The sequence below is a fragment of the Lentinus tigrinus genome (assembly GCF_003813185.1).
Source record: "Lentinus tigrinus ALCF2SS1-7 unplaced genomic scaffold L226scaffold_4, whole genome shotgun sequence".
Classification (NCBI taxonomy): domain Eukaryota; kingdom Fungi; phylum Basidiomycota; class Agaricomycetes; order Polyporales; family Polyporaceae; genus Lentinus; species Lentinus tigrinus.
In genome coordinates, this window is record NW_027137913.1 from 64,091 (window position 1) to 87,962 (window position 23,872).

Consider the following 23,872-nt stretch of genomic DNA (forward strand, 5'->3'; position numbering starts at 1 on the left):
GAACATTCAACATACACCGAGCGAGACTTACACGACCATGGACGGTGGAGACAAGTTCAACCTAGCCAGGGCGCCCCGGGTAAGTATGAACCCTAGACTTGGGTTCGGTGATAGCCACATGTTGCCTTCAATGCATAGGGGATGACATCACTCGAGCCTCGTCGCACCTTGGGGCGAGCTCGTTGTCCAAATGGACGCCGACGACTCTCGACACGACCACCACGACCCTCAGAGCCAGAGCCACATCCCAGACGCTTTCCGATGATGGAAGAATTACCTATCGACACCTCCCATCCCGCCGTGAGGGAGTACCTCGCCCTCATCAGGTCAGTCTTGGTGCATGCAACCTGTATTGAACATTTCATCGAGGATGACTTGCACAGGCTGCAGGTGTTGACGCCACTCTCGCTGCTGGTCAACATCGCAACCGTGATGGTCTGCAGGTTCATACTTCAGCCTAACCTCGGTAAGTGCCGTTGGTGTGGTGGTCGCTGACTGACTGACCGAAGGGCAGAGGATATCTCCAAGCTCTACCCCTCCTCGATATCTCCTCAACCTTCTATGATAACCATATACATTATTGCAATATATATCTTGCAAGTCGGCTACTGTATTCTACTGGTCTTCTCGCGACACACAGAGACAAAACGTGCCCTCATCAAGGGATGCGGCTTCCCGCTCATGCTCTCTAATTGGGTCATGGCGTTCTGGGCGATCTCATGGGTGTGCACTATTGTTCTGGATGATTAACAAAATGGACCCTAACTTACTTTACAGATTCTACAAGCTTTTCTCATTTCGACCATCTTGCTCGGGGTTCTGCTCGTCCTCTTGCTGTATTCCAACACCGTTCTCCTCATATACCACGTTCCTACGATGAAGCGGTGAGAGTTGTTCGACTTTGAATAACTAAAAAGTTCACTGAAATCGCATATCTACAGGCCCATGGAGCTTGCATTCATCCACGCACCTGTGCGAGCCTTCCTCTTGCTGCCATTCGGAGTCATGTTCCCGTACAGTCTCTTGTACGTCCTCAACAGCTTTCATTCCAAACAGTGATTGACTCGAATATCCTTTGACTAGCATCACTCTGGGAAAGACATGGTCACCTGGAGAACCTCAGCACTATGACCGCGGAATGTGGGCTGGCTTTATAGTTGTGCTCGTAGTCAATGTTCTTGGTATGTCCGCCTCTTATTATGGCTATATGCGCGACACTAAGCTGTATTCGCCCGTTGCAGGTATCCTGGTTATCGCAATTCGTCACGATTTCGTTTGGTGCTTCGCCGCAACATGGATATGTGCGAGCCAGTGGACCCTCAAGCCGAAGCCCTACCCTGTCATGGTGGGTACCCTTACCCCCTCAGATGTGAAGGTTTCCTGACCAGAAGTACTTAGCTTACGGTGATTATATTCACGGTGCTGCACCCCGCCGCTTTGATCACGTCCATAGTCTTCGGCTGGCTCCGTGATCGTCGCCGCAGGACAGGTCCCATTGCTCTTCCGCCCGACGACGAGGGTGTCCCAAATGGCGCCCGAGCTGGCGAGCGACCTGCCCGCGAGGTGGACGCAGAAGCAATATGGGGTTAAACTGTCAAGACTATCAGGACTTCGAGGTGGATTGGGTTCGATAGGATGTTTCTTCTACATATGCTGTACATATCTGCGCATACATGTTTTCTTCTACTTGCCCTACTAGTCACGACGTGTGGTTTCATGTTTTTAGTACATTGTTCTTCTCCCTTCTGCGACGTTTCTATGATACTTTTGACACGCTCAATTCCCACTCCGTCCGACCGCCTTGACGATCGTCCCGGGAGCATGCACGAGCTGCGGCAGCGCCTTTTCCGCCTGCCCACTCGGCCTCGGCAAGAACTCCGCATCGACAAGCCACGCGAGATACTTGCCCATGAGCTCTCCATCCACAGTCGCATTCACCTTCTCCCCATGCGGTTCAAGCACCGCACGCATGTTCGCGTCGTCGAGCTCGGGCGCCTTCGTGCTCGTCGGCAGGTCGTCGAGCACAAAGTGCAGCAGCGGGAAGAGCGCGTTGTCCTGCACCTCCATGACGTGCCGCTCGAGCTGTCGCCGCCAGACGAGATACTCGCACCGCTCCGTCGTATAGCCGTACCGCGCAAGCGCCCCGAGGAAGTCGTTGAACGTGGGGCGGGGTGCCGCCGTGACGTGCAGCACGCTCAGTGCGTCCTTGGGCGGGGGCAGGGGCGACAGCGCAGCGAGCGCGCAGCACCGCGCGACGTGGTCGACGGGGACCATGTTTACAGTGTTGTTGATGTCCGGGACAAGGCCGAGCTGGATGCAGCCCTTGACGAGACGCCAGAGGAAGTCATCCGTGTTCGTCACTGTGGGCGTGGGTGTGAGTGCTCGTCAGAAGCGAAAGGGAGATGCGAAGAGAGCCGAGACATACCAGCTGATTGCGAGTCGCCGACAACGTACCCAGGGCGGATGATGTGCCCGCGCAGACCGCGCTTGCCGGCCTCGAACAGCAGCTTCTCGGAGACCCACTTGCTCTGGCCGTATCCGGTCTTGAGCGAGCTGCGTGCACCCTCGAGGTCATCGCTCTCAGGGACGGCGCCGAGACTGTCCGAGAGCTGGACGTAATACTCGGTGTCGATGGCAGACGTCGATGATACAAACGTGAACAGCTTCGGCTTGCCCGTAGCCGCGAGCTCGACAGCCGTGAGCGTGCCGATGACGTTCGCGGAGCGCAGCTTCTCGTACGGATACACCCAGTGGACCTACGCGGAGCAGGGTCGCGTCTCGCATCAGCAATCACGACAAACGAGTCAATGGCGTTCGACTTACCAGAGCACCATTGTGAATGATGGCATCTGCCTCGCCTGCGACGCGCATCCATGCAACGCTGTCGAGCCCGAAACGGTTCTTGTCCAGGTCGCCCCGGACGACCGCGAGCCGGCCGCTCTTGACCCACTCTTCGTCCCAGACACCACGTCCGACAGCTGCGTCACGAAGACGGCCCACGGCCTTCTGGTCGCTGGTCGCACGCACGAGACAGATGACCTTCTTGACGCGATCGGTGCGGCGGAGCAAGTCGCGCATGATGAACGCGCCGAGGAAGCCGGTGGCTCCAGTCAAGAACACCGTGAGCGCACGGCTGCTGTGGTCCTTGGGCGCGGAGGGGTACGACTCCTGCAACTGCGCCAACAGCTGCTCGTAGTCCTGGCTGTACTCGACGCGCTTGGCGGCTCCACGCTCGGAAGAGTCTGCCACCTTCGTGGTGGGCGTAGACGGGCCTCCGTTGGCACCCGCCAGCCCGAGGTCTGCATTACGCATGCTCTCGACGGCGTCTGCGAGCTGGGAGATCGTAGGCTTGTCGAAGACAAGGCCGAGGGGCGCCTCGACGAGGAAAGCCTTGCGGATCTCGAAGATGAGGCGAGTTGCGAGAATCGAGTGGCCGCCAAGGTCGAGGAAGCTCTCGTCGAGAGGCAGCGGCGAGGGGGCGTTGGGAAGGATGCGTGCCCAAATTGCACGGATGGCCTCTTCTGTCGGGCTGGCAGCGGGACCTGCACGCGCAGGCTCGGAGGAGGCCGCTTGCGCCGTGTCGGGGAAAGGCAGAGCGGGCTTGTCGATCTTGCCGTTCGGGTTGAGCGGCATGCGCTTGAGTGGCACAAAGACTAGTAGACAGCCAATGAGTGCCTAATTCGAACGACATGAACATGTTCATACGCACGAGTAGGCACGCTGTAACTCGGGAGCTTCTTCTTGAGGTACTCCCGTATCTCCTTGATGAGGCGCCTGTACTTCTTCATGCCGCCTACCAGACCCTTGTCGTCCTCGTCTCCGACGTCGCTCACATACTCGTCCAGCGCAGGCCCACTGACTGGCACGAAGTACGTAACAAGGATCTTCTCCTCGTCTTTGTCTCTCCGCACGAGCGTGACGTTCTCCCGGATGAGCGGGTGCTGGCTCAAGTGAGTGTCGATTTCTCCGAGTTCGATACGGAACCCGCGGATCTTGACTTGGTCGTCCGCACGACCTGTGCACTCGACGATGCCATCAGGGAGATAGCGGCCGAGATCTCCAGAGCGGTACATCCTGTCGCGCACGCCCTTCCAGAACTGCGCTTCAGGGCCGGGAGGAGAGCCGTCGGACGGGTTGCGGATGGTATCCGGACGGGGTGGAGCATCTGCACAGAACCAGTTCTCGACGAACTTCTCCGCGGTCGCCTGCGGGTCGGAGTAGCCTTCGGCGAGACCGCCAGAGCGGACGTAGATCTCGCCAACCTCGCCGACCGCGCACGGGACGGTGCGGTCGTTCCGGTTGACCACGAGGAGCTGGACGTCGATCATACCCTCACCGGCGGGCATGATGTCCTTCTGAGTAGCGAGGAACGTCGGGTCTTCGGATATAGAGGGAATGAGGAAGTACGATACTGCGCGCTGCGTCTCGGTCGTGCCGTACATGTTGACGATGCAAACGTTTGCAGCAAGGGACTGCAGACGGAGACAGTCGCGCTTCGTGAGCACGTCACCGACGAAGAACGCGTTGCGGAGGGAAGGGATCTGGCGCGTAGCCTGTGCGGAGAGGAGCTGACCCATCGCTGGGGTGAGATGCGTCACCGTGACCTCGTTGTCGGCCATCCACTCTGCCAGGCGTCCCGGGGTACCGATGTCCTCAGCAGTCGGAACATAGAGACTGGCACCGAAGAACAGCGGCGTGAACACTGAGAAAACACATGTGAATACCCATCATAGAAAACGCTCAGAAGTTGCTTACTGTCACGCTGGATAGGATCGTGAGCGATACCACTCAGCATGGTGAACTTGGAATGCTCTCCGATGCCGAACCGCTGACCCATCCAGGGGAAGAAGTGCGTCAGACTGTAGTGTCTTCCCTTCACGCCCTTCGGAATACCGGTGCTTCCACTAGTGAAAGACAGGGTGGCTACACTGTCCGGGCCCAACGGAATATCCGGGTCGGTATCGGCAAGCTGCATCTGTGACTTCAGGACGTCTTCAGACCCATCTTCCCGCGCACCTCCGGCGATCCTTCCGTCAGCAAGAAGTTCCAAGGCAGGAACCTCAACGCGGATCTGCAGTTCCGACGAGATGAATTCGCGAACTGTGGGAGAGATCTTGCCGGCGCCCTTGAGCACTACTAGAGCGCGTGGCTGAGCAACCTTGAGGTAGATGGTCTGCCTCGATGGAGGGTAGGCCGGATCGATCACGGAGAACGTTCCCCCGGCCTTCAAGATTGCCATGACCGCGACCACAAGTTCAACGCTTCGGTACGCGTAGACCATGACGACCTCTTCGCGCTGCAAGCCTCCTTGGATCAAATGGTGCGAGAGGACGTTAGAGGCATGCAGGAGCTGGCTGTACGTGAACGTGCGCTTCTCCTGAGGTATGTCCAAACTGGCTGCAGGGATACACTGAACCACGCAGGTGCGGTCAGGCCATTGCCTTGCGTTCCGGGAGAAGATGTGGGGGATCGCTCCCTTGAAATCGCACCAGTTCAGATCGGCGGTGGGGTTCGGTAGCTTTGCCCGCTGGGAGGGGGTAAGAAGAGGCACGGATCCCGAAGGGGCGAGGGGATTAGCAGCGACCCGCCGAAGGAGGACTGAGAGCTGATCCACGATGCATGAGATTCGTGCAGAGGTGAACAGCAGAGAATTGTACAGGATGCGAAGGGAGATATGAGGCGCGATCGAGGCGCGAGTTGATTCTTGCTGACGCGTGACGAAGATCGTGAGGTCAGAAGTCAGACCGGTCGTCCGGAGGAAGTGTTCTTGGGGGGAGTCCGTCTCGTCAAAGAAGCGAACACGGAACAGCGGGCGTGAACCTTCTACGGTGTCTGCCTTGTCCTTCCCGAGAGCCCGTATGATTGATTCGTACGGTACGCTGTCCGCCTCGGCCTCGCGCTCGACTTGTTGCACCTTTCGTACCACCGCCCAAAATGGATCCTGAGGACCAATTGCAAGTCGAAGCACGAGCGGATCTCGCGCGGAGGATGAAGAGGAGCCTATCAGCAGGTCCGTGTCACCGGTGTATCTGTGAAGCAGGACGGAGAAAGCGGCTAGAAGGAGGTGGAACGCAGATGGTGTCGGGGTGCTTGTGTCCGAGGAATCATCATCGGGATCGACACCATTCTCATCATAGAGCGCGAGTTTCATAAGACCTATGCATGTCTGCTCGGAAAGATCAGCAGTGGCAGCGGCCTCCACCACCTTATGTGCTCCTGTGGGCCTGGGGTAGTCGGTTGGGAGAGAGATCTCCGGGAGGTTTTGTAACCGCGCCACGACGCGTGTAAGACGATCAGCAGCCATTCTGCGGTCCTGAGACGTTTGTTTGAGTAACAGCGGGGGAGTAGAGTGAAGATGTTGGGGGGAGATATTTTGAGGCGAACTCTCGAAAATGACTCGACCAAAGAGAGTTACGAATCGAATCACTTACCAGCCTTCCTCAGCTTGGATACCGACAGTGCCTAACCAGCTGCTGTAGTCTGCGCAGTGAGTAGAGTCCTCCTGGTCGTGGTCGATGGATGGAACGATATATCTGCATCGAGGCTTGCCTTGAGCTGCAAAGTGAGTGCTATAGATTAGATTAGATCTCAGGAAGTCAGTCAGGTCTCGGGCGCTTTCGGCCGTCCCGAGTCGGACGAGAACCTCAGCTCAGGCCTATGTATGTTCTGAATCTCATCACCCTTTTGGCTCAAACTTCCGGCTTCTAGTCGTTCAGAATGTTTGAGATTATGCTCAGATACCGTCATAATGCGTCCATTAGGCCCGTCCTACCAAGCTATTAGATATGGGGGGGGGGGGGGGGGGGGAATATGTTAAGCAGTGACTTTTGGCTGTTGGCCATGGGTGACGTGACTACATATGTACCACACACATCATGCTCAGGTTGTGAATTCTCAGGAACGAAGGTCTGTGGTAGCTTGACGGTGAGTACTGCAAAAGTGCACGTACGTACGCGCATTTACGTGACATGTTTAAGCGTGATCGGCCTCATTGGCAAGGCACCACCCTTTACCGCAGCCTTGCCGTAGCCACCTGGAACCCGCGCGCCGCCAACGACTCCTACCTGTGTTGCTTGCTATATTTCTTCAAGAGGTGAAGTCTGGGACGATTCTTTCCTCAGAGCGTGGATACACTACCGTTGACTCCTCGACTCCTCGATCCACAGACAGCGATAATGGCCGAAGTCTTGTCATCACCGCAAAACAATGACCTGATGAACGAGCTACTCATCGCGAAGCTCCTCGAGGATGATATGCGTGAACTCGAGAACCTGAAAGCTGCAGAGGAGGTCCAGCTCAACGAGACCCTCGCGACTTCCGCGCTCGCTGCAGGTCGGTTTCCGAAGAAAGGCAAGAGTGGCGTACTCGGACGTACCGACCATGATGTCGTCCTCGATGTCCTTCAGGCAGAGCTCCACGCGAACAAAGACGCGTTGATGGCGCAAGCCCTGCAGCACGCAGAAGACAGTAACATGGTTGCCAGTAGGCAATATGCGCAGAGGCTGGCCGCGGCAGAGAAGAAGTGTCTCCTGGACTCCGAGTTCGCAAAACGTCTTCAACAAATCATTGACGATGGCGACGACGACGATGAAGACATGCGCGACGCTGAGAGGTAGCTTCTTCAGGATTGGAAGCAAAAAGTGACTTCTGACTCCCCGAATCACACAGCATCCTCGGGCAGGACGAGATCGACATTATCATGGTAAACCTCGCTGCAGTCCCAGACATGCCTTCAGCCTTGCTGACAGGAAGTTAGGCATCAGATATGAACGAGAAGGGGAAGGGCAAAGGCCAAGCTCGCGTTCCTTCCCTTGGTGCGGCGCCGATCAAGAAGGAAGAGAAATCACAACAGCTGCCCGACCAGTCGACTTGCGGCATTTGCATGGAGTCGTTTCAGTCCACGCACTCCCCAGTCGCTGCGGCCAAATCTGCGAACTCTTCGTCTCGTCTGCAGTTTGGTACATACCTGCCTTGCCCTCAGTCTCATGGCTACTGCATCTCCTGCCTCAATGGGTACATCCACAGCAAACTCGACCCCGATGGTATTGGCGCTGCTAGCCAGAGCACTGTCGTCTTTCCAATTAGGTGTCCCGAGTGTCCCGTCGCTGAGTGGCCTCAAGGCATCCCAGATGCTCTCGCTGAGAGAGTTCTGAGCGAAAAGGGAATGACCCTTTGGGTGAGCAGGTGTCGAAGTGTTCCCTTGTCCATAACACGCTGACGTACCTCTCGACAGCATCATCAAAAACTCCTTGATAGTTTGCCCCGGTATTATTGTCCCAATCCGCGCTGCTCGACTCTGGTCCAGGTGGACGAAGACGCTGAAGACCCGCAGGCCATCTGTCCTTCTTGTGACTCGGTTATATGCGTGCCTTGTCGCGTCATATGGCACACAGGTACGTCAATCATGATATGCCTCAAGGAAAACTTCTGTCTGACGCAACATGCACCCAGACCTCAGTTGTGAGGAGTATCAGGTGAAGTCGAACATTCATCGCGGCTTGGCTATGTTCACAATTGACTTCGACGGCAGGCGCTGCCACTGGATGAACGGTCTCCTGAAGATCAAGAGGCTCTGCGACTAATCAAGGTAACTCGCGCCGACTACAGTGGTATGGCATACACTCATCGGTTGATTGATAGGCCAAAAATTGGCGCAGATGTCCCAGTTGTTCGGTGAGTACAGTGTGCATCTCACTGTACTATCCATTGCTGATGTCGCACTTGCAGATGATCGTCGAACTCACACATGGGTGCAACCATATCACATGCCGTTGTAAGACCGAGTTCTGCTTCAAATGCGGAGGTGAGTTCATACGCATCTAGGTAAAACGTTCGCCAAGTGACACTTCTTGGAGCGCTCTGGGACGTGGAGCCAAACCGCTGTTCAAGAGTGCCGTCGTGCGACCTTTGGGATGAACAGCTACTCCTTGAAGAACGTGAACGTATACGCGAAGAGGAACGCGAGGAAGGTCGTCGCGTGGACGACTATCCCTTGCGGGCCGAAGTGGCGGTAGTGCGCGATCTCCCTCCCCCTCCTCCATATAATCCCCATCCTGCACCGCTCTACAACCCGAGGCCAGCCACGGGTGCGTTTGACTGGATGGACGATCCCGGTAGGCGTATCTCTTACAACCCTGAGTGAGTTGCAAAATCTCATGAACGATTGTTGAATCAGACATCCTGTGCACGCGGCATTGGTTCACCGCAAACATGATCAACTCTTTGACTTGCCAGTACTGCGACGCCAAGCTCAACTCGATCGCGGACTTGCGCTATCACCTCAGTCATGTTCGATGGCACTCTGTCTATGCGTGTTGTGGACGGTTCTTCAAACGCGAGGAGGACTTCGAGCGGCATCTAGACTCTACGTTTGTCAGGTTCGGTGGCCATCGTCACACCGTTCGTCGCAACTAGAGGTCTTCTGCGGGTGGTGATAGATAGGTTTCTTGATGTGATTTGAGTGTGGTTTTGAACAGTGTGTCTTCTTTGGTGGACTGTATGTTTTGCGTGACACGGATCAGTTGTTGGAGATGAATAGTTGATTGACGTAGGTGCGTATTGTGCTCAATCTGAGAAGGGGATAGCATCTGCCAAATGAGGGCATAATGAGGACTCTGAACGCTCGGAGTCTCACGATCGTGCATGTCTTAGACGCTGACTCGCTCGTCTTTACCGAAGACTATTGCCTGCCAGCAAATCATGACTAGCGGACGGTAAGTGCTATAGCTGAATATTCATACACGACGAATCTCATACCGGGTACCCAGATTGAACATACCTTTGACGAGACGATCCGGAGACGACGGCAACCGTTCGTACGAACTTGGGCATGGTGTGCCCCAGTCGCTTCGTCACGGTGGTATAACCTCAGCCACGTATGCTCTAGGAGAGGAAGCACTGTCTTCTTACTTCTTCGAGAAACACAGAATAGGCATGCGGGATTTGGCGGTAGAGGTCCTCATCCACGTCTTCACGCATGTCGTCCCGACGTCCCGCCGTCACATCCGACTCACCCACGTATGTCGCCTCTGGCGTACCATCATCCTCGACATTCCGGAGTTCTGGGCCGATATGCTCGCCGTTTCTGACTTCTTCACAGAGAAGGACAGCGAACGAGCCGTTGAACTCTGGCACGTGTTCATGGATCGTACCACCTCGACTCTACCTCTCAGGCTTCAACTTAACCGTTTCACCTTCCATCTCCTAGAGACAATCCCCCACTACCACCATCGCATTACCCATCTGCGCGTGCAGCGTGAAAGACATGCTAACCTGCCACGTCTCATTGGGACCCTGGGCCCGCTACAATCCCTGGAAAGCTTCATATACACCGGTGACCTTGTGATACTGCCTCTCCACTCTGCTTCGTATCCTCGATTGCGCCATCTCGAAACCGGTCCTACAAGCTTCCTCTCAACTCAATGCATGGCGGGTTCCTCCCTGAGAACCTTGAGTATCCATGCTGGTTATCTCTCCCCAGCAAAATTTCTCGCGGCCCTCTCCAATTGTCCGGCCTTGGAGGTCTTGCGCCTGCAGCAGATAAGCGCTACCCGACGCTCTGACCCCACCGGCCCTGTTCGTCTAGCCCGCCTGCGCGAATGGTATATGTCTGCTCCCACCCGCTGCCGGAGTGACGACCACTCTGACGAGTGGATGCAGGAGATGCTCCGTCGCATCCAATGCCCGCACACGGCCCAAGTGACGATCTGGTCCTCGTACGACTACGTGTGCAACCACTTCCCAGGCGTCACTTTTCCGCACTTTATTGCCAACAGACGGGCCCAGCTCCTCTTCATACTCACTTTCAATGAGGACCTGGACGCACCTGTCCTATCAATACAGGTGTACGTCTCCAGAGAGAAGACGCCCCGGTTCCGCCTGTCCACGACGGACGTCGCATGGCGTGCGGGCAGCGGACACTCCGGGGGGGCCCGACTCGTTTTCAGCTTCATGCGCACCTTCTCCCACTTCCCTGTTGCAGGGATCACAACATTGCAACTATGCTTGTACCGCAGACGAGAACCGGTGACACATGCCCACTGGAGGGTCGTACTGGAGGCATTCTCCGGTCTCCAGTCGCTGTCGGTACGCGCACTGTCGTGCAAGAGCTTGCTCAGGGCCCTTCGGTGGTATACGCTTCCGCGTACTTTGAAAAAGCTCGACATAACATGTGGTAACGGGACAGGTATATATCGCAACCTGGCGATCACTATCGAGGTATGTGCGGACGAGGGCCTTTACCTGCAGCACCTTGCCTTCTACCATCGGAGGGGTTGCCCCCGGTTTTCCGACGAACTCCTCAAGAGGATATGCTCCGTCGTGCCTGAAGTGGTGATTGGGACGCTCTGAGCTACATGAATATTAGAGTAGACCCGGGGAAAGGATTCCCGTAGAGTGCATGAGCCAGTGTGTTGCTGTGTCTATGATTAGTGTTGGGAATATATGTGATACATGCGAATAGCAGGTACTAGTAGCCCGATGTTAGCATAGTGATGGTAAAGTACAGCGGCGTCGCACCAGCCGCACGGTGGTGTGTCCTCAAACATAGAGGACAAGCGCATGCGCAGAGCGCAGTGGCGTCTGAACGCGCAACCATCCGCTCGAAACCAGGGGTTTCAGTCATCCTTCAACCCAAAACGAGACCTCGGGGGACGTTAATCCTCATCGTTTCCACGCCTCTCGGAACGCTCGCCGTCGTCGTATCGACGCCTCTGGGGACGCTCGCCATCGTATTGACGCCTCTGGGGACGCTCGCCGTCGTCGTATTGATGACGCCTTGGGGGACGATCGCCGTCACGCCTTGGGGGACGCTCATAATCGCCGTACTGACGCCTCGGGGGACGTTCGTCACCGTCGTACTGACGCCTCGGGGGACGTTCGTCACCGTCATACTGACGTCTCGGGAAACGTTCAGAGCTGTCTCGACGGCGTGGTGCGCGCGCCTCATCCCACGGATCGCCGCGACGCTCCCTCTCCTCGTCGAGCTGGGCAATGCGGTGACCCGCGCGCTGGCGGAAGGTCCCCTTCGTACTTTTGTCGACCTTGCCCCGATGCTGCCACGGGTACAGATTTTCGCGCGTGCGCTTCTCCTCCCAGGGCGAGACTCGGCGCGGCTCCGCTCGGTATTTCTTGTCGACGAACTCACGCGGGACGCGCATGTGCACCTTGTCGCCAACAAGAGCTTCCGCCCACTGGTGGATGCCTGCAACTGTGACGGGCCTTTGCACGCGAATCTGGTCCGAGTTGGATGCGTAGAAGGCCATGATTGATGACAGCGCGTCGATGACGTCAGCCTTGTCCATCGTCGGCTGCAGCTTCTTGATAGCCTCTGGGATCTGCTCCAGCCGGCTGGCTACGTGTGGTTCGAAGCGCAGCGACTGCCGTTGGTCTCGGTCCCTGCGATCCCACCTGCGGTTGTCCTGCTGCTGCTCACGTTCCACAGGGAAGAACGCGGATGGGTCGGCATCGTGCTTCTGCGCGAGGTCGGTGACCGAGTCCTGTAGCTGGTTCGTCGTGAGCTCCTTGAGCGGGATGTCCATCAGCTGCCATGTAAGGAAACCAAGCTCCCAAGGAAGGAGGACCAGGTCGGCGCGCCCAGTGCTAAGGTCCTTGCCACGACCAGTACGACCGACACGGTGCACATAGGAGGAGCGGCTCTGCGGCACACCGACTTGGATGACGCGGGTGACGCCTGGGTAGTCGACACCGCGCGCAGAGACGTCTGAGGTGACCATGACCGACGCGCCTGACCTGTCTCTCCGGTACCAGTCCGACGTCTTGATACGGGTGTTCATGGCCTTCTTCGAGTGCATCTCTGCGAAACGCGTCCGCTCACCGGCGGGGAGAACCTGGGGGCCGAGTCGTTCGATGATCGTGCTGTAGAGTTGGACGAGACGCGTCGTCGGGAGGAAGATGAGCACCTTCGACTTGCCGGGGTTCGCGAGCTGATCTTCAGCGATGAGCCGGAGGATATGCGGCACCTGCTCGTCGGGGGACGGGACAGCGGTGTAGTGCTGGGGAATCTGTAAGTGGGTCGGGGCCGCGTTTGCGGGTACGCAGTTGATGAACGAATGGTTCTTCGCAAGTACCCGGCGAGCAACCTGCTCAATGGCAGTGGGCATCGTGGCCGAGAACATAAATGTCTGCCGTGCCGGGGGTTGTGGCAGGTGCTGGGATATGGCGTCGATGTCTTCACGGAAACCCATTTCCAGGAGCGTGTCCGCCTCATCCAGTATGAACTACGCGAATGTCAGCAATAGTGTTAGCGAACGCTAGAGACGAACGTACCATCTGTGTCGTCTGCAGATCCTCCTTAAAGCCAGGGTCGTTCTCGATGAAATCTCGCAGACGTCCAGGAGTGGCTACAATGATATCCCGCCGACCGATGTTCCATTCGCGCTGCTGCTTGCGCCTGGGCAGGCCACCGACCAAGAGTTGAACCTGGAAGTGCTCGTGGTTTTCCGTGAGCTTGATCGCCTCGTTCGCGATTTGCGTCGCTAACTCGCGAGTCGGACTGATGATGAGGGCGCCGACATTTTGCTTCGCAAAACGATCGACCGCGCGGGATAAAGCGACCTTGCTGCTCGATCCGGTGTCCTTAGCTACCTGCTCGGCATGCGCCCGCAGGGTGTTCACCCGAGACTCGACTGCCGGAATGAGGAATCCTAGAGTTTTGCCAGTACCGGTGCGCGCCTTCACTAGAAGGTCGCGCGGGCCCGTGGGCTCTTCGCCCTCCTTGGGAGGTTCGATGAGTCCCGGGAGAAGAGGGAGGACAGCCGCTTGGACGGGGCTCATGTGAGTGAGACGGAAGGGACGACCAGTGAGAGCACGGAGTGTTCGCGAAGAGATGTTGCCCTCAAGGGTCTCGAATTTTGGCTGGTCGAAGTTCGCCACGCGATCCTCCACACTGTCCTCCGCTGAGACCTCCGCATGATGATCCGCATCCTGTGTCGGGGACTCGGAAGACCACTTGGCCTTGTCCACCTTGTGGTCGGGTACAGGGATCTCGGTGCTGACGTATCGTGTGGAGACGAAGCGACCTGAGCGGAGTGCTGTGAGGGTATCAGTCAGATGGGTAAACACAACAACGTCGTTTGCCACCATTCAAGATGGGCTGCGAACGGCGGGAAGAGGGTACTGCTGGCGACGTACCGTGCAAAGCCAGTGCACCGTGCGAGCACCGACACGCTCGCGCTGCCGGCGCAAGGCCAAGCCCCAACGCTCTTGACCACATAGTGGCCGCGAAGGTATGAAGGGACAGAATGTCCGGAGAGGGAGAGGGAAAGGGAAAAGGGAGGAGGAGGGAGAAGGGAGAGAGACTGGAGAAAGACGCGCTGGTTTTCGCGCCGCGTCTTGGGCGCGTAGCCAAAAACTTGATGCCACAACGCAAACATGCGCAAACACCCCCGACTTGCCCGACAATGCCTTCGCTTACACTCAGACTGTGCTTTCGACTCGTTTGTCCAAAGTTGCTGCTCTGCTCGTCGTCGCACCCGTCGTCAACGCGCTCATCTTACGTCTGACACCATGTCGTCGAAGCGCAAATGGGACCAGGCCGCGCCAGAGGACGCCGACGGCCCTTCCGCGAAGGCCACGAAGCTCGAAGAGGGCAAGACCGCGTCTGAAGCAGCAGCAGCAGCAGCGGCCATTGCTGCCAAAATCGCTGCCCAGTTCGCGGGCGGGGGTGGGCCCATTGGTGGTGGCACTAAGGACCCCCATGACGGCGATTACACGCACGACATCGACATCAACGACGTCAGGAACCGGTACCTCCTCACCAAAGGCGCGACGCAGCAGCAGGTGCGTCTCCCTTCTTGCACGAGCCTTTGAAGGGATGTCGGGGTTTAATGAGGAACGTGTAGATACACGACGAAACGGGTGCTTCCGTCAGCACCAAGGGAGTATGGTTACCAGACAGGTCCAAGGCTAATGAGAAGGAACCCCCTCTCTACCTCCACATCTCTGCCACCTCCCCGGAGATGCTGCAGAAGGCGATCGACAAGGTCAACGAGCTTATGAACATGGACATGGGCTCACTTGTTGAGGACAAAAGTTCGCGTGTCCGCGAGAGGGTATGTGTCTCTGCTGATCTTGAAGTCGTGAATGCTGCTCACAGACCCGCAGCGCAAATGGCCTGAGGAAAAGATCCCTGTGGGAATCGATACTATCAGGAACTTCAATGTCCGCGCGAAGGTTGTTGGGCCATCGGTATGTCGTCGCACTCACTCGTTGTTGTATACCATCTCAGCGGGGAGTGTAGGGTATGTTCGTCAAGTATATCCAGCAGGAGACAGGTACTCGCGTGCAGATCAAGGGTCTCGGCTCTGGATTCGTCGACCAGGATACCGGCCACGAACATGACGAACCCATGTACATACATGTAACGTGAGTGTCCGAGAACTTCACGCTTCTCCCTTATCGTCCTTACCTTCTGCGCGTTAGCGGCCCCGACGAACAGCAAGTGCAGCGTGCGAAGGCGCTTACGGAGGACTTGTTGGAGGTGGTGCGTGCCGAGCACGCGAAAGTGAAGCAACTTCTGGCGCAGCAACAAATGGAACTACATCAAGCACAAGTCCAGTACGCTGCTTACAATGCTTATGGTGTATGTATGCTTCGCTCATATTCCCCTCATGCGTGCCAGTTCATTATGGCATACAAGTTGCCTCTACCTGATTCTGGTCTGTATCCGTGAATTGGTTGGATCGCTCACATGTTTGTGCCTAGGGTTATGCTCCTCCACAACCGGGTAGTGCACCACCGCCCCCACCGCCTGGCGAACAGCCGCCACCACCACCAGACGGGAGTGCCCCCGCGCCACCTGGCGCAGCAGCACCTGGCGCTAGCGCACAAGCAGGCGCGGTGCCCGCAGCGGGTGCCTCAGCTGCCGATTGGGACGCATACACTTCTTATTGGTAAGCAGCCTGGATTGTCCATAGGTTCGCATACGCTAACTTGACTATGCAGGGCTGCCTATGGGTATGACGTCAACTCGCCTGAGTTCAAGCAATGGCAGGCCCAGCAGCAGCAGCAGTACGCGCAGTACTATGCCCAGGCCGGCTACACAGCGGGTGCAGCTGGCACGCCAGGGTCGGCGGGTACTCCTACTGCTCCTGGGTCGGCGCCGCCCCCAAGTGACCCTGCCCCTCCTCCCCCTCCTCCTGCATGATTGATCTTGGATTCGCTATGCTGTCTTGAGCATAAGGTCGGTATCTAATAGGCATATGATTTGATGTACTGTAGTACCGCGATGGGATAAACCGAACTTAGTTCCCCGGATGTTGCTTGATGTCCGAATGCAAGAAGAGAAGCCGGGTGGCGTCAGTTGCCTGTGCCTCAGAAACCGAGCTCCTCCTTGCCAGGCAGGACGTTTGTACGGCTTGTCTCATCGACGTTGTCATCTTCAGCTCTGCCGAGCACAAGTTGCTGTTCGCCCCAGTCTGCCACCGCCGGCATTGCACTATTGCGAAGAGCGATCATTCAGTCACGTTTTTCTGCCGAGCACCTAGCCCGAGATGGCTCCAAACGGCCTTCAGACTGAGATCCGACAGCTGCGACTCGGAATTGCGGCTTAGTATATAACTCCCGCGTCGAGCACTTCTCATTCGCGCGACCTGCTCTCTCAGCCCGCGCTCTTCCGTCTCCACAATCCAAGGTTCGACGACGACCCTGGCCCACGCAGTACACTCGCGCCCAACGGTGAACTCTGATGGCGCTCTTACTGTTTGGCTCGACATGGCTCTCGCTCGCCGCGGCGCTCCCGCTGCTGCTGTACCTCTACATCCGCACGAATGACAAAAAGATCACGCATCTACCGCCCGAAGCTGTTGAGCTGTCGCCCCGGAGATGGACGGACGAGGATGTGCGGAGGGTGGCGAGCGAGCCGGCCATGCTCAGTGCGGAGCCGAGCTTGTTCACGCCGGAGGAGCTGGGTCCGAAGACGGGGAGGAGGTATATCGTCACCGGAGGGGTGAGTACATGAGTATTTGTGCTTCACGAGTATACCGAAAGCTGCGTGCGAGGTGTGAGGTGTTAACGTCTTGGTGTGTTCATGCCGTTGGGACGGGTGGTCACCATGACCGGGGGAACGGCCGTAGTATGACATTACCGCGTGTATCTCCCACCTCGCCTACTGCAACAGTCGTGCTACAGTCCTTGAATGCTGAAAGTACGTTCAGGCAGGTTTCCTTGGTGGATGGATCGTGCTCCATCTCATCGCGCGGGGCGAGGATCCTCGCCGGATCCGTGTCCTCGACATCCGCCGCCCTATTCGTCAAGACCTCCTTGAAGGCCCGGCGACCCAGGTCGACTTCTGTCAAGTCGACGTCTCCGATGCTGCCGCAGTAGACGCCGCGTTCAGCAAACCATGGCCTGGTTCACACTCGGACTCGCAGCCCGAGCCAGAGGTCACAGTGTTCCACACTGCCGCGGTCATCCGGTTCTACGAGCGATCGCCTGCGCTGCAGGTATACTCTGACCGCATCAACGTGGAGGGGACGAAGAACGTCGTCGCGGCCGCGCGGAAGATCGGTGCCTCCACGCTTGTATACACATCCTCAGGCTCCGTCTCTGTCCGGAGCACCCGCTTCCTGCGCTGGCCATGGGAAGGCTCCCCGGAGCACTTCGTCCAGCCCATCAACGGCGACGATGAGCAGATCCCAAAGCGGCACGAGGACTTCTTCTCCAACTACGCGGTTTCGAAATGGCGCGCAGAGCAGTTCGTGCGCTCGGTGGACCGCTCGCCCTCGGGCAAGGGCGTCCTCCGCACGGGGTGCATACGCCCCGGGAATGGGATCTACGGCCCCGGGGGCGACCTGATGCTCGACGCGTACATGCTGCGGAAGAACAACCCAAGCTGGATCCACAACATGGTCGAGAACTTCATCTACGTCGAGAACTGCTCCGTCGCGCACCTCGCGTACGAGCAGCGGCTCATCGAGCTCCAGCGCGGGAGCACGAACCCGGACGTCGGCGGGAAGGCGTTCGTCGTCGCGGATGCGGGCCTCCCGCCGACGAACGGCGAGGTGTACCGCGCGATGACGATGCTCTCCAACGGCGAGGTGCAGTTCATGGCGCTGTCGGCGACCGCGATGCTCCTCTTCGCGTTCCTCGTGGAGGGGTACTACCTCACGCGACACGCGCTCCTCCGCGCGCCCGCCCCGATATCGTTCCTTGCGAAGCTCGTCCCTGCGCTCCATGGCGAGATCGTGTTCCTCCAGCCGTCGATGTGGTGTCTCACGCAGGTGCACCTCATCTTCGACGACTCGAAGGCGCGGGAGCCCCCAGAGAAGGGCGGGTTGGGCTACAATGGGCACATCACGACGCTGCAGGGCCTGTGCAAGGTCATCGTCGAGCACAGAAAGACCGGAGGCAAGGCGCAGAGGCGCGTCGTTGCAGGCCACCAATCGCCTGACCATGGGTTTGGACTTGGGAGGAAGGAGAAGAGCGTCGAGGACGTGATAGAGAAGCTTGGGGTTGTCGGGAATGGGCATAAACCAGATAAGTCTCAGGTGGCGGAGCTGCAGTACTGACGTGTGGAGTCTGGTTGCACTGGTGTACTTATACCCTACTAACCGTCTGTCTTGGTAGCCGCGAACCTCAGCTGTAGACCACTTAAACGTGTTGCTTTAGTCACATTTGTTGTATGCGTAGAGGTGTGTCCGTACATGTGTCGAACGCTGGCTCATGCATTCATTCACTCTCAGATATTATATTACTATGATCGCTACTCTGAACGACAAAGAACAAGTGTTCGCCACCGTCAGGACAGATTGAGCGCGCAGCATGATGGTACTGCTAGTATCGCAGACAACGCTTCTCATCTGTACATACCTACCCAACAGCGACAGCCCGCGGGAGGACGTCTCTCTCGCGAGAATCTAGATGATCGTCCCTGCACTACTCCTGCAAAATCAGCTCCTTCGCCGCCTCGCTGTACGACCTCACACGACACTTGAACGGCTCCGGCTGACTACACACCCACACCCACAAGCTGTCAACGCCCAACGCTTCCCCGAGAAAAATAGCATATAACGCACCTGATAGCCCCACTCGTAAACTTAACCTCGGGTCTCTCCCCGTCAGGCTCGATCGCCATCGTCGCGAGCACAAGCGCGGTGTTGATGAAGAGGCTCTGCAGCGCGAGGTGCAAGCCGGGACACACGCGGCGCCCGAAGCCGAACGCGATCGTCGTCGGGTCCTGCTCCGGGGCGGCCCCCAGGAAGCGTTCTGGCTTGAAGGCGAAGGGGTCTTTGTACATGTTCTCGTCGTGCATCATTCCCCTGCAGCGCCACCGGCGGGTTAATCTCGAGGTGACATCGAGTATCGAGTAAGATGTGTATGGTAGAGCGGTCTCACCAGATGTTTGTGATGACGGTCGACCCTGGGATTGAGGTCAGCTTTTGTGCATTGCGGATAGTGGGCTGTACCGTACCGGGCGGGATCTCATAGTTTTGGTATACGATCGTGTCGGTCGTGCGATGGGGGAGACCTGGTATGCGTAAAGAGTGATGAGGGATGGGAGAGACGCAGTGAGTCAGGCGGCCGAAAACTGCGACTTACCCAACGGCCCGATGTTGTTCCACCGCAGAAGTTCCTTCACTATCGCTTCAATGTACGGCAAGGAGGGCTTGTCATCCAATGTCGGGAGGCGCTCAGTGCCAATTTTGCTCAGGATTTCCTCCCGCCCTTTCCGCTGCACGTCTGGATAAAGCGTCATTGCCAGGAATAGGCTCAGGATACTCGCGATCGTCTTTACGCAAGGACATTCGTATCAGCAACAGAGGGACGCTTTGAGTAAGTGTTGGCCTTACCGTGTCAGCTCCACCAGTGTACAGGCTCGCGGCCGTCCACATGATGGCGTGGTCCTTGGGGACGGCAAGCTTGTCTGCAGATGAGTCGTTTATGCAGTTCGCCACGTATGAAGGAGACGCGACACCGCGGGCCTGCAAGAGCGTGTGAGACGCTCGCCTTTTTGCAAATTAAAAAGAAACACGTACTGCGCGTTCCTTCACGGTATTGTAAGGGGTAACAACCAGATGCTCGAGCTCTGCTCGCCACTGACGAGCCTGACGCTTGAAAGTAGCGCCAGGGAACCAATAAGGCACGTATTTCACTGTATTAAGATGAGTTCTCGACTTTCTGAAGGGAAGATATCCAGTCGATGCTCACATGGGGGGAAGAAGTCGACAGCATAACGATATGGCGCGGCAGCCAGAGCAAACTTGTAGTGCGCATCGTCGGCGAGCGCGATGTAGTCGAAGTCAGGCGTCGAGATCTGCTCGCCAAAGACGATGTCGACAGTGTTGCTGCCGACAGAGGCTCGTATATGGTCGCGAAGTTGCTGAGGGCTGTCGAGAAGCGCTCTGAGGAGTTCGAGCGCCGAGGACTGCTGGAGCGAAGAGAGCCGGCGAGCAGCGTTGGTGTTGAGGGAGCTGCTGAGGAGTTTACGATACTCTCGGTGGCGAGGACCGCCAGGAGAGAACGCGACACCGTTGTTCCAGCCTATTCTGTTGGAAGTAGCTCAGACCAGACAGTACATTTCACCGCGGGTAGGGAACTCACAGTTCGCCGACCATCAGCTGAGCTCTTGGTCTGTCTGCGGACCTGGATGCATGCTTGTCGAGGATCTCATAAGCAGCGTGATAAGAATTGAGGACATAGACGTTCTGCGTAAACAAACGCAGGTATACGATAGGACCTGGACAACATCAGCTGGTGTGAAACGAGTAGGCATGACAGACGCGTTGAAGCACACCGTATTGAACGCCCCACTGGGCATAACGGAGCCACTCGTAGTCGCGCGGCATCTGCAAGACATTTCCAACGATGGGTAGACCACGAGGTCCTGGCGGACGGACGGGAGGACGACGACCGAGGTAGTAGACGGCGAAGGACGACAGAACCGTCAGGATCACTAGAATCAGGTCGAGCATAGTGAGGGGGAGGATAGAGAATGTGGAGGGCGTGACACTTACGCTCTGCAGCCTGTTATGTATGTGCAGAGCATGAAGTGAGCGCGGGGAACGGCCATCGAGCCGGAAGTGGAAGCTTCCTGCCCTCCTCAGGGTACGCAGTCTCGCTGAGCGATTCAGACACCGTGGCAGGCGGCCCTTATCACGTCGTCACCGGTAACCCTGCATTCTGGCACATCATCTCCGACGCTTCGCCCGGAGATGCTGCCACAGTCGAGGATGGGCGACGCGCTGGAAGCCTTCGACATCGTAGAAGCTGAGCAAGCGTTGAAGCGCGCGTCGGCGCCGTCGCTAGTGGGCCGGACCGGAGCTCACGCGGACTCGGAGGACTTAAGTACAATCCAAACGCTTCTGGCACCTGTAAGACACAACCATGCTGCCGTACGGCCGCAACGGTACTCCAGGAAGTATTCAATAACTCGCATGGGGCGGGATTACGGTGTTGGCGTTCACGGTTCAGCAGGCGTGCACGTCCGTGAAATACCCATGAAGGTTACGCCCAAGGTCTTGGACACACCTCATCGGCTTGTCAATTGGATGCCGGAGTTCGAGAATATCGTCTGATTGTCTTGGTGGACGCAGCAGGTGTGGCTGTTCCGCTCTGAAACATCCCCTCTCTCGTAGGTGCCTACTGGCAAACCCTGCCGGCGGTCTGGCCATCTTCTCGGATTCATGCACGAAGCCATGATACTGCGGGCGTGCAGGATGTCCTTTTTGAAAAGATCCCGCGGTCAGACCTCAGTATACATATCGTCAGAGCATGCGCACGCCTCACAGCACAGCGCCGCAGTATGTGTGGTTCGATTACTGTATATCACTTCCCTTGTACTCGAACCCTGTCCTCGTGCATCAAGGGACATACCACAGGGCAGGGACACGTCGCCACGATGTTTGCCAGCCGGGACTCGGGACGCTGGAGGTAGTGATCAAGTTCGGGTCAGGTTGCCGCGAGCTTGTCCTTCTGCCCCATTTCTGTGCGATCTCGGAACCGAGCGATAGCAATTGGACGGGGTAGTAGTACTCGTACACTGTGAAGACCCTCTACATGACGGCGTCAATATATACATCGCCAACAGGAATGCCGCAGAGCCCAACCATAGGTAACACCACACACAAGAACTAATATGATACATGTTGGATGTGCTTACGACGTTCGCCTAGACCACGGGATCTAGCTGGCCAGCCTTCTTCCACTCAACGCGATCGCCAATTTCGCCCATTTCGTCCATCACGTACGAGTCGCTCCGGCCGCTGGAGAGGTTAGACCTAGATACAGGAGCGCCGTGGGGTGCGTCGGCAACGCCAGGCCTGACAGAGAACTGGAGAGTCGACTGTTGGAGTGTGTAGGTTTCAACGGCGATGCCCTGGTCTACGCGAATGAGAATCAGGGTGAACGAGATTGGCTGGGGGTCAGTTGTCAGCAGACTTGACGAACAAGATACCCACAAGGAATCAAGATGACTTACGATGAGTTGAACGACCTGGTCGGAGAGCGAGCGGTTAGTGGTACAGTATGCAGACAAAGGATGCCACTTACAAGGTCAGATACACCGTATTGAGCGTTATTGGACGCGAGGTATGTGCCGAAAAAGACCACGACGGAGGCGGTGTAGATAAGCCCGGATTCGATGAGGATTCGAACGACATGGGTCAGTCTGCGACTCCCCCCGACGCGCGTGATGTCTTGAGACGCAATGCTATGGTTGATCTTCATGATGCGGTATACGATCAAGCCTACGCATTGCCAGATAAGTTAAGTACTTCCTGCACAAAGCGTACATCGTACCTGTCGTCATGGTCGTCATCGCAAGCGTGAGAGAGAGAACAGTAGTGATGAATGGCTCGAGTTGCGAGATGTTCAGAGTGGCTGAAGTGTGCAGCGTTGCGTCGATGTAGACGATGACCCAACCACACGCTAGCAGGGTTGAAAATTGTCTAGCTCAAACACGTCCCGGGAAAGCATGAGCTACCGACCTGTCTCGGCAAGCCAAAGAAGGACTGGCACGACTACGACCTTCCAGTTCTTCTCATATACGACATAGCATCTATACACCTAGAATAAGCCCCATACAAGTTAGTGCCGGCCGAACGTGAAGTAATTCAGTACAAACCATGATGCCGTCACCAATAAACATCTGCGCAACATAGTCCGCGGTCCGCATGACGTTGACCCAGTTCGAGATGTCGGAGAATTCGGCAATGGCACCGCCGGGACCCTTGTAGTAGATGAAGGCTTGGAGATTGTGCTGCAATCCGAATGCCATCTCCAGCGTCGCGATCGTGAACATGGCGACGGTGGTTCCGACCATAACCCAACTGATTTGCGTCCTGCTCTTGAAGTGCCCGTCGCGAGACCAGAGCAGGACACGCAGGCCATATGCGACGGTTATCAAGACGATCCCTGATACTTTGGAATGAGCAAACTGGCAGAGCGTGGATAGAGAATCCCGGGGACGTACCATAGACGATGCATTGCATGTACAGCGCAACGAGCTGGAATCCAGGTGGGATGTATTAGCGGTGACACCTCGTATGAGCATACATGCGCTCAAGACGTACCTGAGCAATGTCAAGAGGAAATGACGACGCGGCCATCGTGGAGGCGCGCAATAGCAGGAGCAAGTCTTGGGTAGCGAGCGAAGAGCTGACCGCTCCGTGATTGTAATATACGCTCGAATACAATCAAAGAATCAGTAACAACAAAACGCGGGTGTTTGACCTCCGTATCATCGGAGTGGAAGACAGACACTTGGCACCTCACCTCACCTCTGCTGCGCGCCTCACGACCGGGGTCAGCATAGGACGCCGTTGTGAGTATTTATGCCCGTTATCGCACAGATAACGGCAAGACGCCAAGGCGCATTCCCATGAACTGCACCTCTTGGAAGATTGCAGCCATGAAA

The 23,872-nt window shown here is 56.9% G+C and overlaps 9 protein-coding genes across 9 annotated transcripts; 5 read left to right on the forward strand and 4 right to left on the reverse strand.

The window, feature by feature from the left end:
- Positions 1-203: 203 nt before the first annotated feature.
- On the forward strand, positions 204-1,778 carry L226DRAFT_501251 (uncharacterized protein). The gene is made up of 8 exons (XM_067677820.1): positions 204-326; positions 384-466; positions 515-723; positions 778-884; positions 942-1,025; positions 1,084-1,181; positions 1,242-1,345; positions 1,399-1,778. The coding sequence occupies exons 1-8, from the start codon at positions 262-264 to the stop codon at positions 1,588-1,590; spliced, it is 942 nt and encodes a 313-aa protein (XP_067539441.1). The 5' UTR covers positions 204-261; the 3' UTR covers positions 1,591-1,778.
- On the reverse strand, positions 1,777-6,304 carry L226DRAFT_456277 (alpha-aminoadipate reductase Lys1p; the record flags this gene model as incomplete). The annotated part of the gene is made up of 5 exons (XM_067675284.1): positions 1,777-2,360; positions 2,426-2,756; positions 2,824-3,653; positions 3,710-4,702; positions 4,756-6,304. 5 exons carry the CDS (start codon positions 6,302-6,304, stop codon positions 1,777-1,779), a joined length of 4,287 nt encoding a protein of 1,428 aa, XP_067539442.1.
- Positions 6,305-6,822: 518 nt separating this feature from the next.
- L226DRAFT_501257 (uncharacterized protein) lies at positions 6,823-9,495 on the forward strand. Its single transcript, XM_067677821.1, has 11 exons — positions 6,823-6,924; positions 6,978-7,612; positions 7,669-7,702; positions 7,757-8,176; positions 8,234-8,393; positions 8,452-8,474; positions 8,531-8,587; positions 8,641-8,673; positions 8,728-8,803; positions 8,856-9,113; positions 9,176-9,495. Exons 2-11 carry the CDS (start codon positions 7,176-7,178, stop codon positions 9,412-9,414), a joined length of 1,737 nt encoding a protein of 578 aa, XP_067539443.1. The 5' UTR covers positions 6,823-6,924; positions 6,978-7,175; the 3' UTR covers positions 9,415-9,495.
- Positions 9,496-9,524: 29 nt separating this feature from the next.
- On the forward strand, positions 9,525-11,502 carry L226DRAFT_234476 (uncharacterized protein). The gene is made up of 2 exons (XM_067673125.1): positions 9,525-9,713; positions 9,768-11,502. The coding sequence occupies exons 1-2, from the start codon at positions 9,700-9,702 to the stop codon at positions 11,347-11,349; spliced, it is 1,596 nt and encodes a 531-aa protein (XP_067539444.1). The 5' UTR covers positions 9,525-9,699; the 3' UTR covers positions 11,350-11,502.
- On the reverse strand, positions 11,173-14,321 carry L226DRAFT_501260 (DEAD-domain-containing protein). The gene is made up of 3 exons (XM_067677822.1): positions 14,152-14,321; positions 13,288-14,051; positions 11,173-13,238 (listed from the first exon to the last, which is right to left on the reverse strand). The coding sequence occupies exons 1-3, from the start codon at positions 14,231-14,233 to the stop codon at positions 11,655-11,657; spliced, it is 2,430 nt and encodes an 809-aa protein (XP_067539445.1). The 5' UTR covers positions 14,234-14,321; the 3' UTR covers positions 11,173-11,654.
- Positions 14,322-14,436: 115 nt separating this feature from the next.
- On the forward strand, positions 14,437-15,991 carry L226DRAFT_234518 (eukaryotic type KH-domain type I). Its single transcript, XM_067673126.1, has 7 exons — positions 14,437-14,799; positions 14,862-15,071; positions 15,124-15,207; positions 15,260-15,384; positions 15,442-15,576; positions 15,641-15,911; positions 15,964-15,991. The coding sequence occupies exons 1-6, from the start codon at positions 14,527-14,529 to the stop codon at positions 15,747-15,749; spliced, it is 936 nt and encodes a 311-aa protein (XP_067539446.1). The 5' UTR covers positions 14,437-14,526; the 3' UTR covers positions 15,750-15,911; positions 15,964-15,991.
- Positions 15,992-16,435: 444 nt separating this feature from the next.
- On the forward strand, positions 16,436-18,893 carry L226DRAFT_530753 (NAD(P)-binding protein). The gene is made up of 2 exons (XM_067679930.1): positions 16,436-16,966; positions 17,175-18,893. The coding sequence occupies exons 1-2, from the start codon at positions 16,706-16,708 to the stop codon at positions 18,525-18,527; spliced, it is 1,614 nt and encodes a 537-aa protein (XP_067539447.1). The 5' UTR covers positions 16,436-16,705; the 3' UTR covers positions 18,528-18,893.
- Position 18,894: 1 nt separating this feature from the next.
- L226DRAFT_501266 (cytochrome P450) lies at positions 18,895-20,930 on the reverse strand (the record flags this gene model as incomplete). The annotated part of the gene is made up of 10 exons (XM_067677823.1): positions 18,895-18,967; positions 19,035-19,277; positions 19,354-19,378; positions 19,430-19,486; positions 19,558-19,747; positions 19,809-19,940; positions 19,995-20,110; positions 20,167-20,504; positions 20,560-20,695; positions 20,735-20,930. 10 exons carry the CDS (start codon positions 20,928-20,930, stop codon positions 18,895-18,897), a joined length of 1,506 nt encoding a protein of 501 aa, XP_067539448.1.
- Positions 20,931-21,954: 1,024 nt separating this feature from the next.
- On the reverse strand, positions 21,955-23,746 carry L226DRAFT_557681 (uncharacterized protein). Its single transcript, XM_067683190.1, has 8 exons — positions 23,529-23,746; positions 23,429-23,462; positions 23,081-23,370; positions 22,944-23,022; positions 22,756-22,884; positions 22,507-22,703; positions 22,436-22,450; positions 21,955-22,372 (listed from the first exon to the last, which is right to left on the reverse strand). Exons 1-8 carry the CDS (start codon positions 23,562-23,564, stop codon positions 22,127-22,129), a joined length of 1,026 nt encoding a protein of 341 aa, XP_067539449.1. The 5' UTR covers positions 23,565-23,746; the 3' UTR covers positions 21,955-22,126.
- Positions 23,747-23,872: the final 126 nt, after the last annotated feature.

Bases quoted from the DNA above. Each gene is read 5' to 3' on its own strand.
- L226DRAFT_557681 (XM_067683190.1), bottom strand. From the start codon at position 23,564: ATGGCCGCGTCGTCATTTCCTCTTGACATTGCTCAG. The intron at 23,023-23,080 runs GTTTGTACTGAA...GGCTTATTCTAG, and splicing joins TTATTGGTGACGGCATCATG to GTGTATAGATGCTATGTCGT. The intron at 22,885-22,943 runs GTCGGTAGCTCA...CAACCCTGCTAG, and splicing joins TCTTTGGCTTGCCGAGACAG to CGTGTGGTTGGGTCATCGTC.
- L226DRAFT_530753 (XM_067679930.1), top strand. From the start codon at position 16,706: ATGGCGCTCTTACTGTTTGGCTCGACATGGCTCTCGCTCGCCGCGGCG. The intron at 16,967-17,174 runs GTGAGTACATGA...AAGTACGTTCAG, and splicing joins GGTATATCGTCACCGGAGGG to GCAGGTTTCCTTGGTGGATG.
- L226DRAFT_501257 (XM_067677821.1), top strand. From the start codon at position 7,176: ATGGCCGAAGTCTTGTCATCACCGCAAAACAATGACCTGATGAACGAG. The intron at 7,703-7,756 runs GTAAACCTCGCT...ACAGGAAGTTAG, and splicing joins ACGAGATCGACATTATCATG to GCATCAGATATGAACGAGAA. The intron at 8,394-8,451 runs GTACGTCAATCA...ACATGCACCCAG, and splicing joins TCGCGTCATATGGCACACAG to ACCTCAGTTGTGAGGAGTAT.
- L226DRAFT_501260 (XM_067677822.1), bottom strand. From the start codon at position 14,233: ATGTGGTCAAGAGCGTTGGGGCTTGGCCTTGCGCCGGCAGCGCGAGCG. The intron at 14,052-14,151 runs GTACGTCGCCAG...ATACCCTCACAG, and splicing joins CGGTGCACTGGCTTTGCACG to CACTCCGCTCAGGTCGCTTC. The intron at 13,239-13,287 runs GTACGTTCGTCT...ACATTCGCGTAG, and splicing joins ATCTGCAGACGACACAGATG to TTCATACTGGATGAGGCGGA.
- L226DRAFT_501251 (XM_067677820.1), top strand. From the start codon at position 262: ATGATGGAAGAATTACCTATCGACACCTCCCATCCCGCCGTGAGGGAG. The intron at 724-777 runs GTGTGCACTATT...CTTACTTTACAG, and splicing joins CGTTCTGGGCGATCTCATGG to ATTCTACAAGCTTTTCTCAT. The intron at 1,026-1,083 runs GTACGTCCTCAA...TCCTTTGACTAG, and splicing joins ATGTTCCCGTACAGTCTCTT to CATCACTCTGGGAAAGACAT.
- L226DRAFT_234518 (XM_067673126.1), top strand. From the start codon at position 14,527: ATGTCGTCGAAGCGCAAATGGGACCAGGCCGCGCCAGAGGACGCCGAC. The intron at 15,072-15,123 runs GTATGTGTCTCT...ACAGACCCGCAG, and splicing joins GTTCGCGTGTCCGCGAGAGG to CGCAAATGGCCTGAGGAAAA. The intron at 15,385-15,441 runs GTGAGTGTCCGA...TCTGCGCGTTAG, and splicing joins CCCATGTACATACATGTAAC to CGGCCCCGACGAACAGCAAG.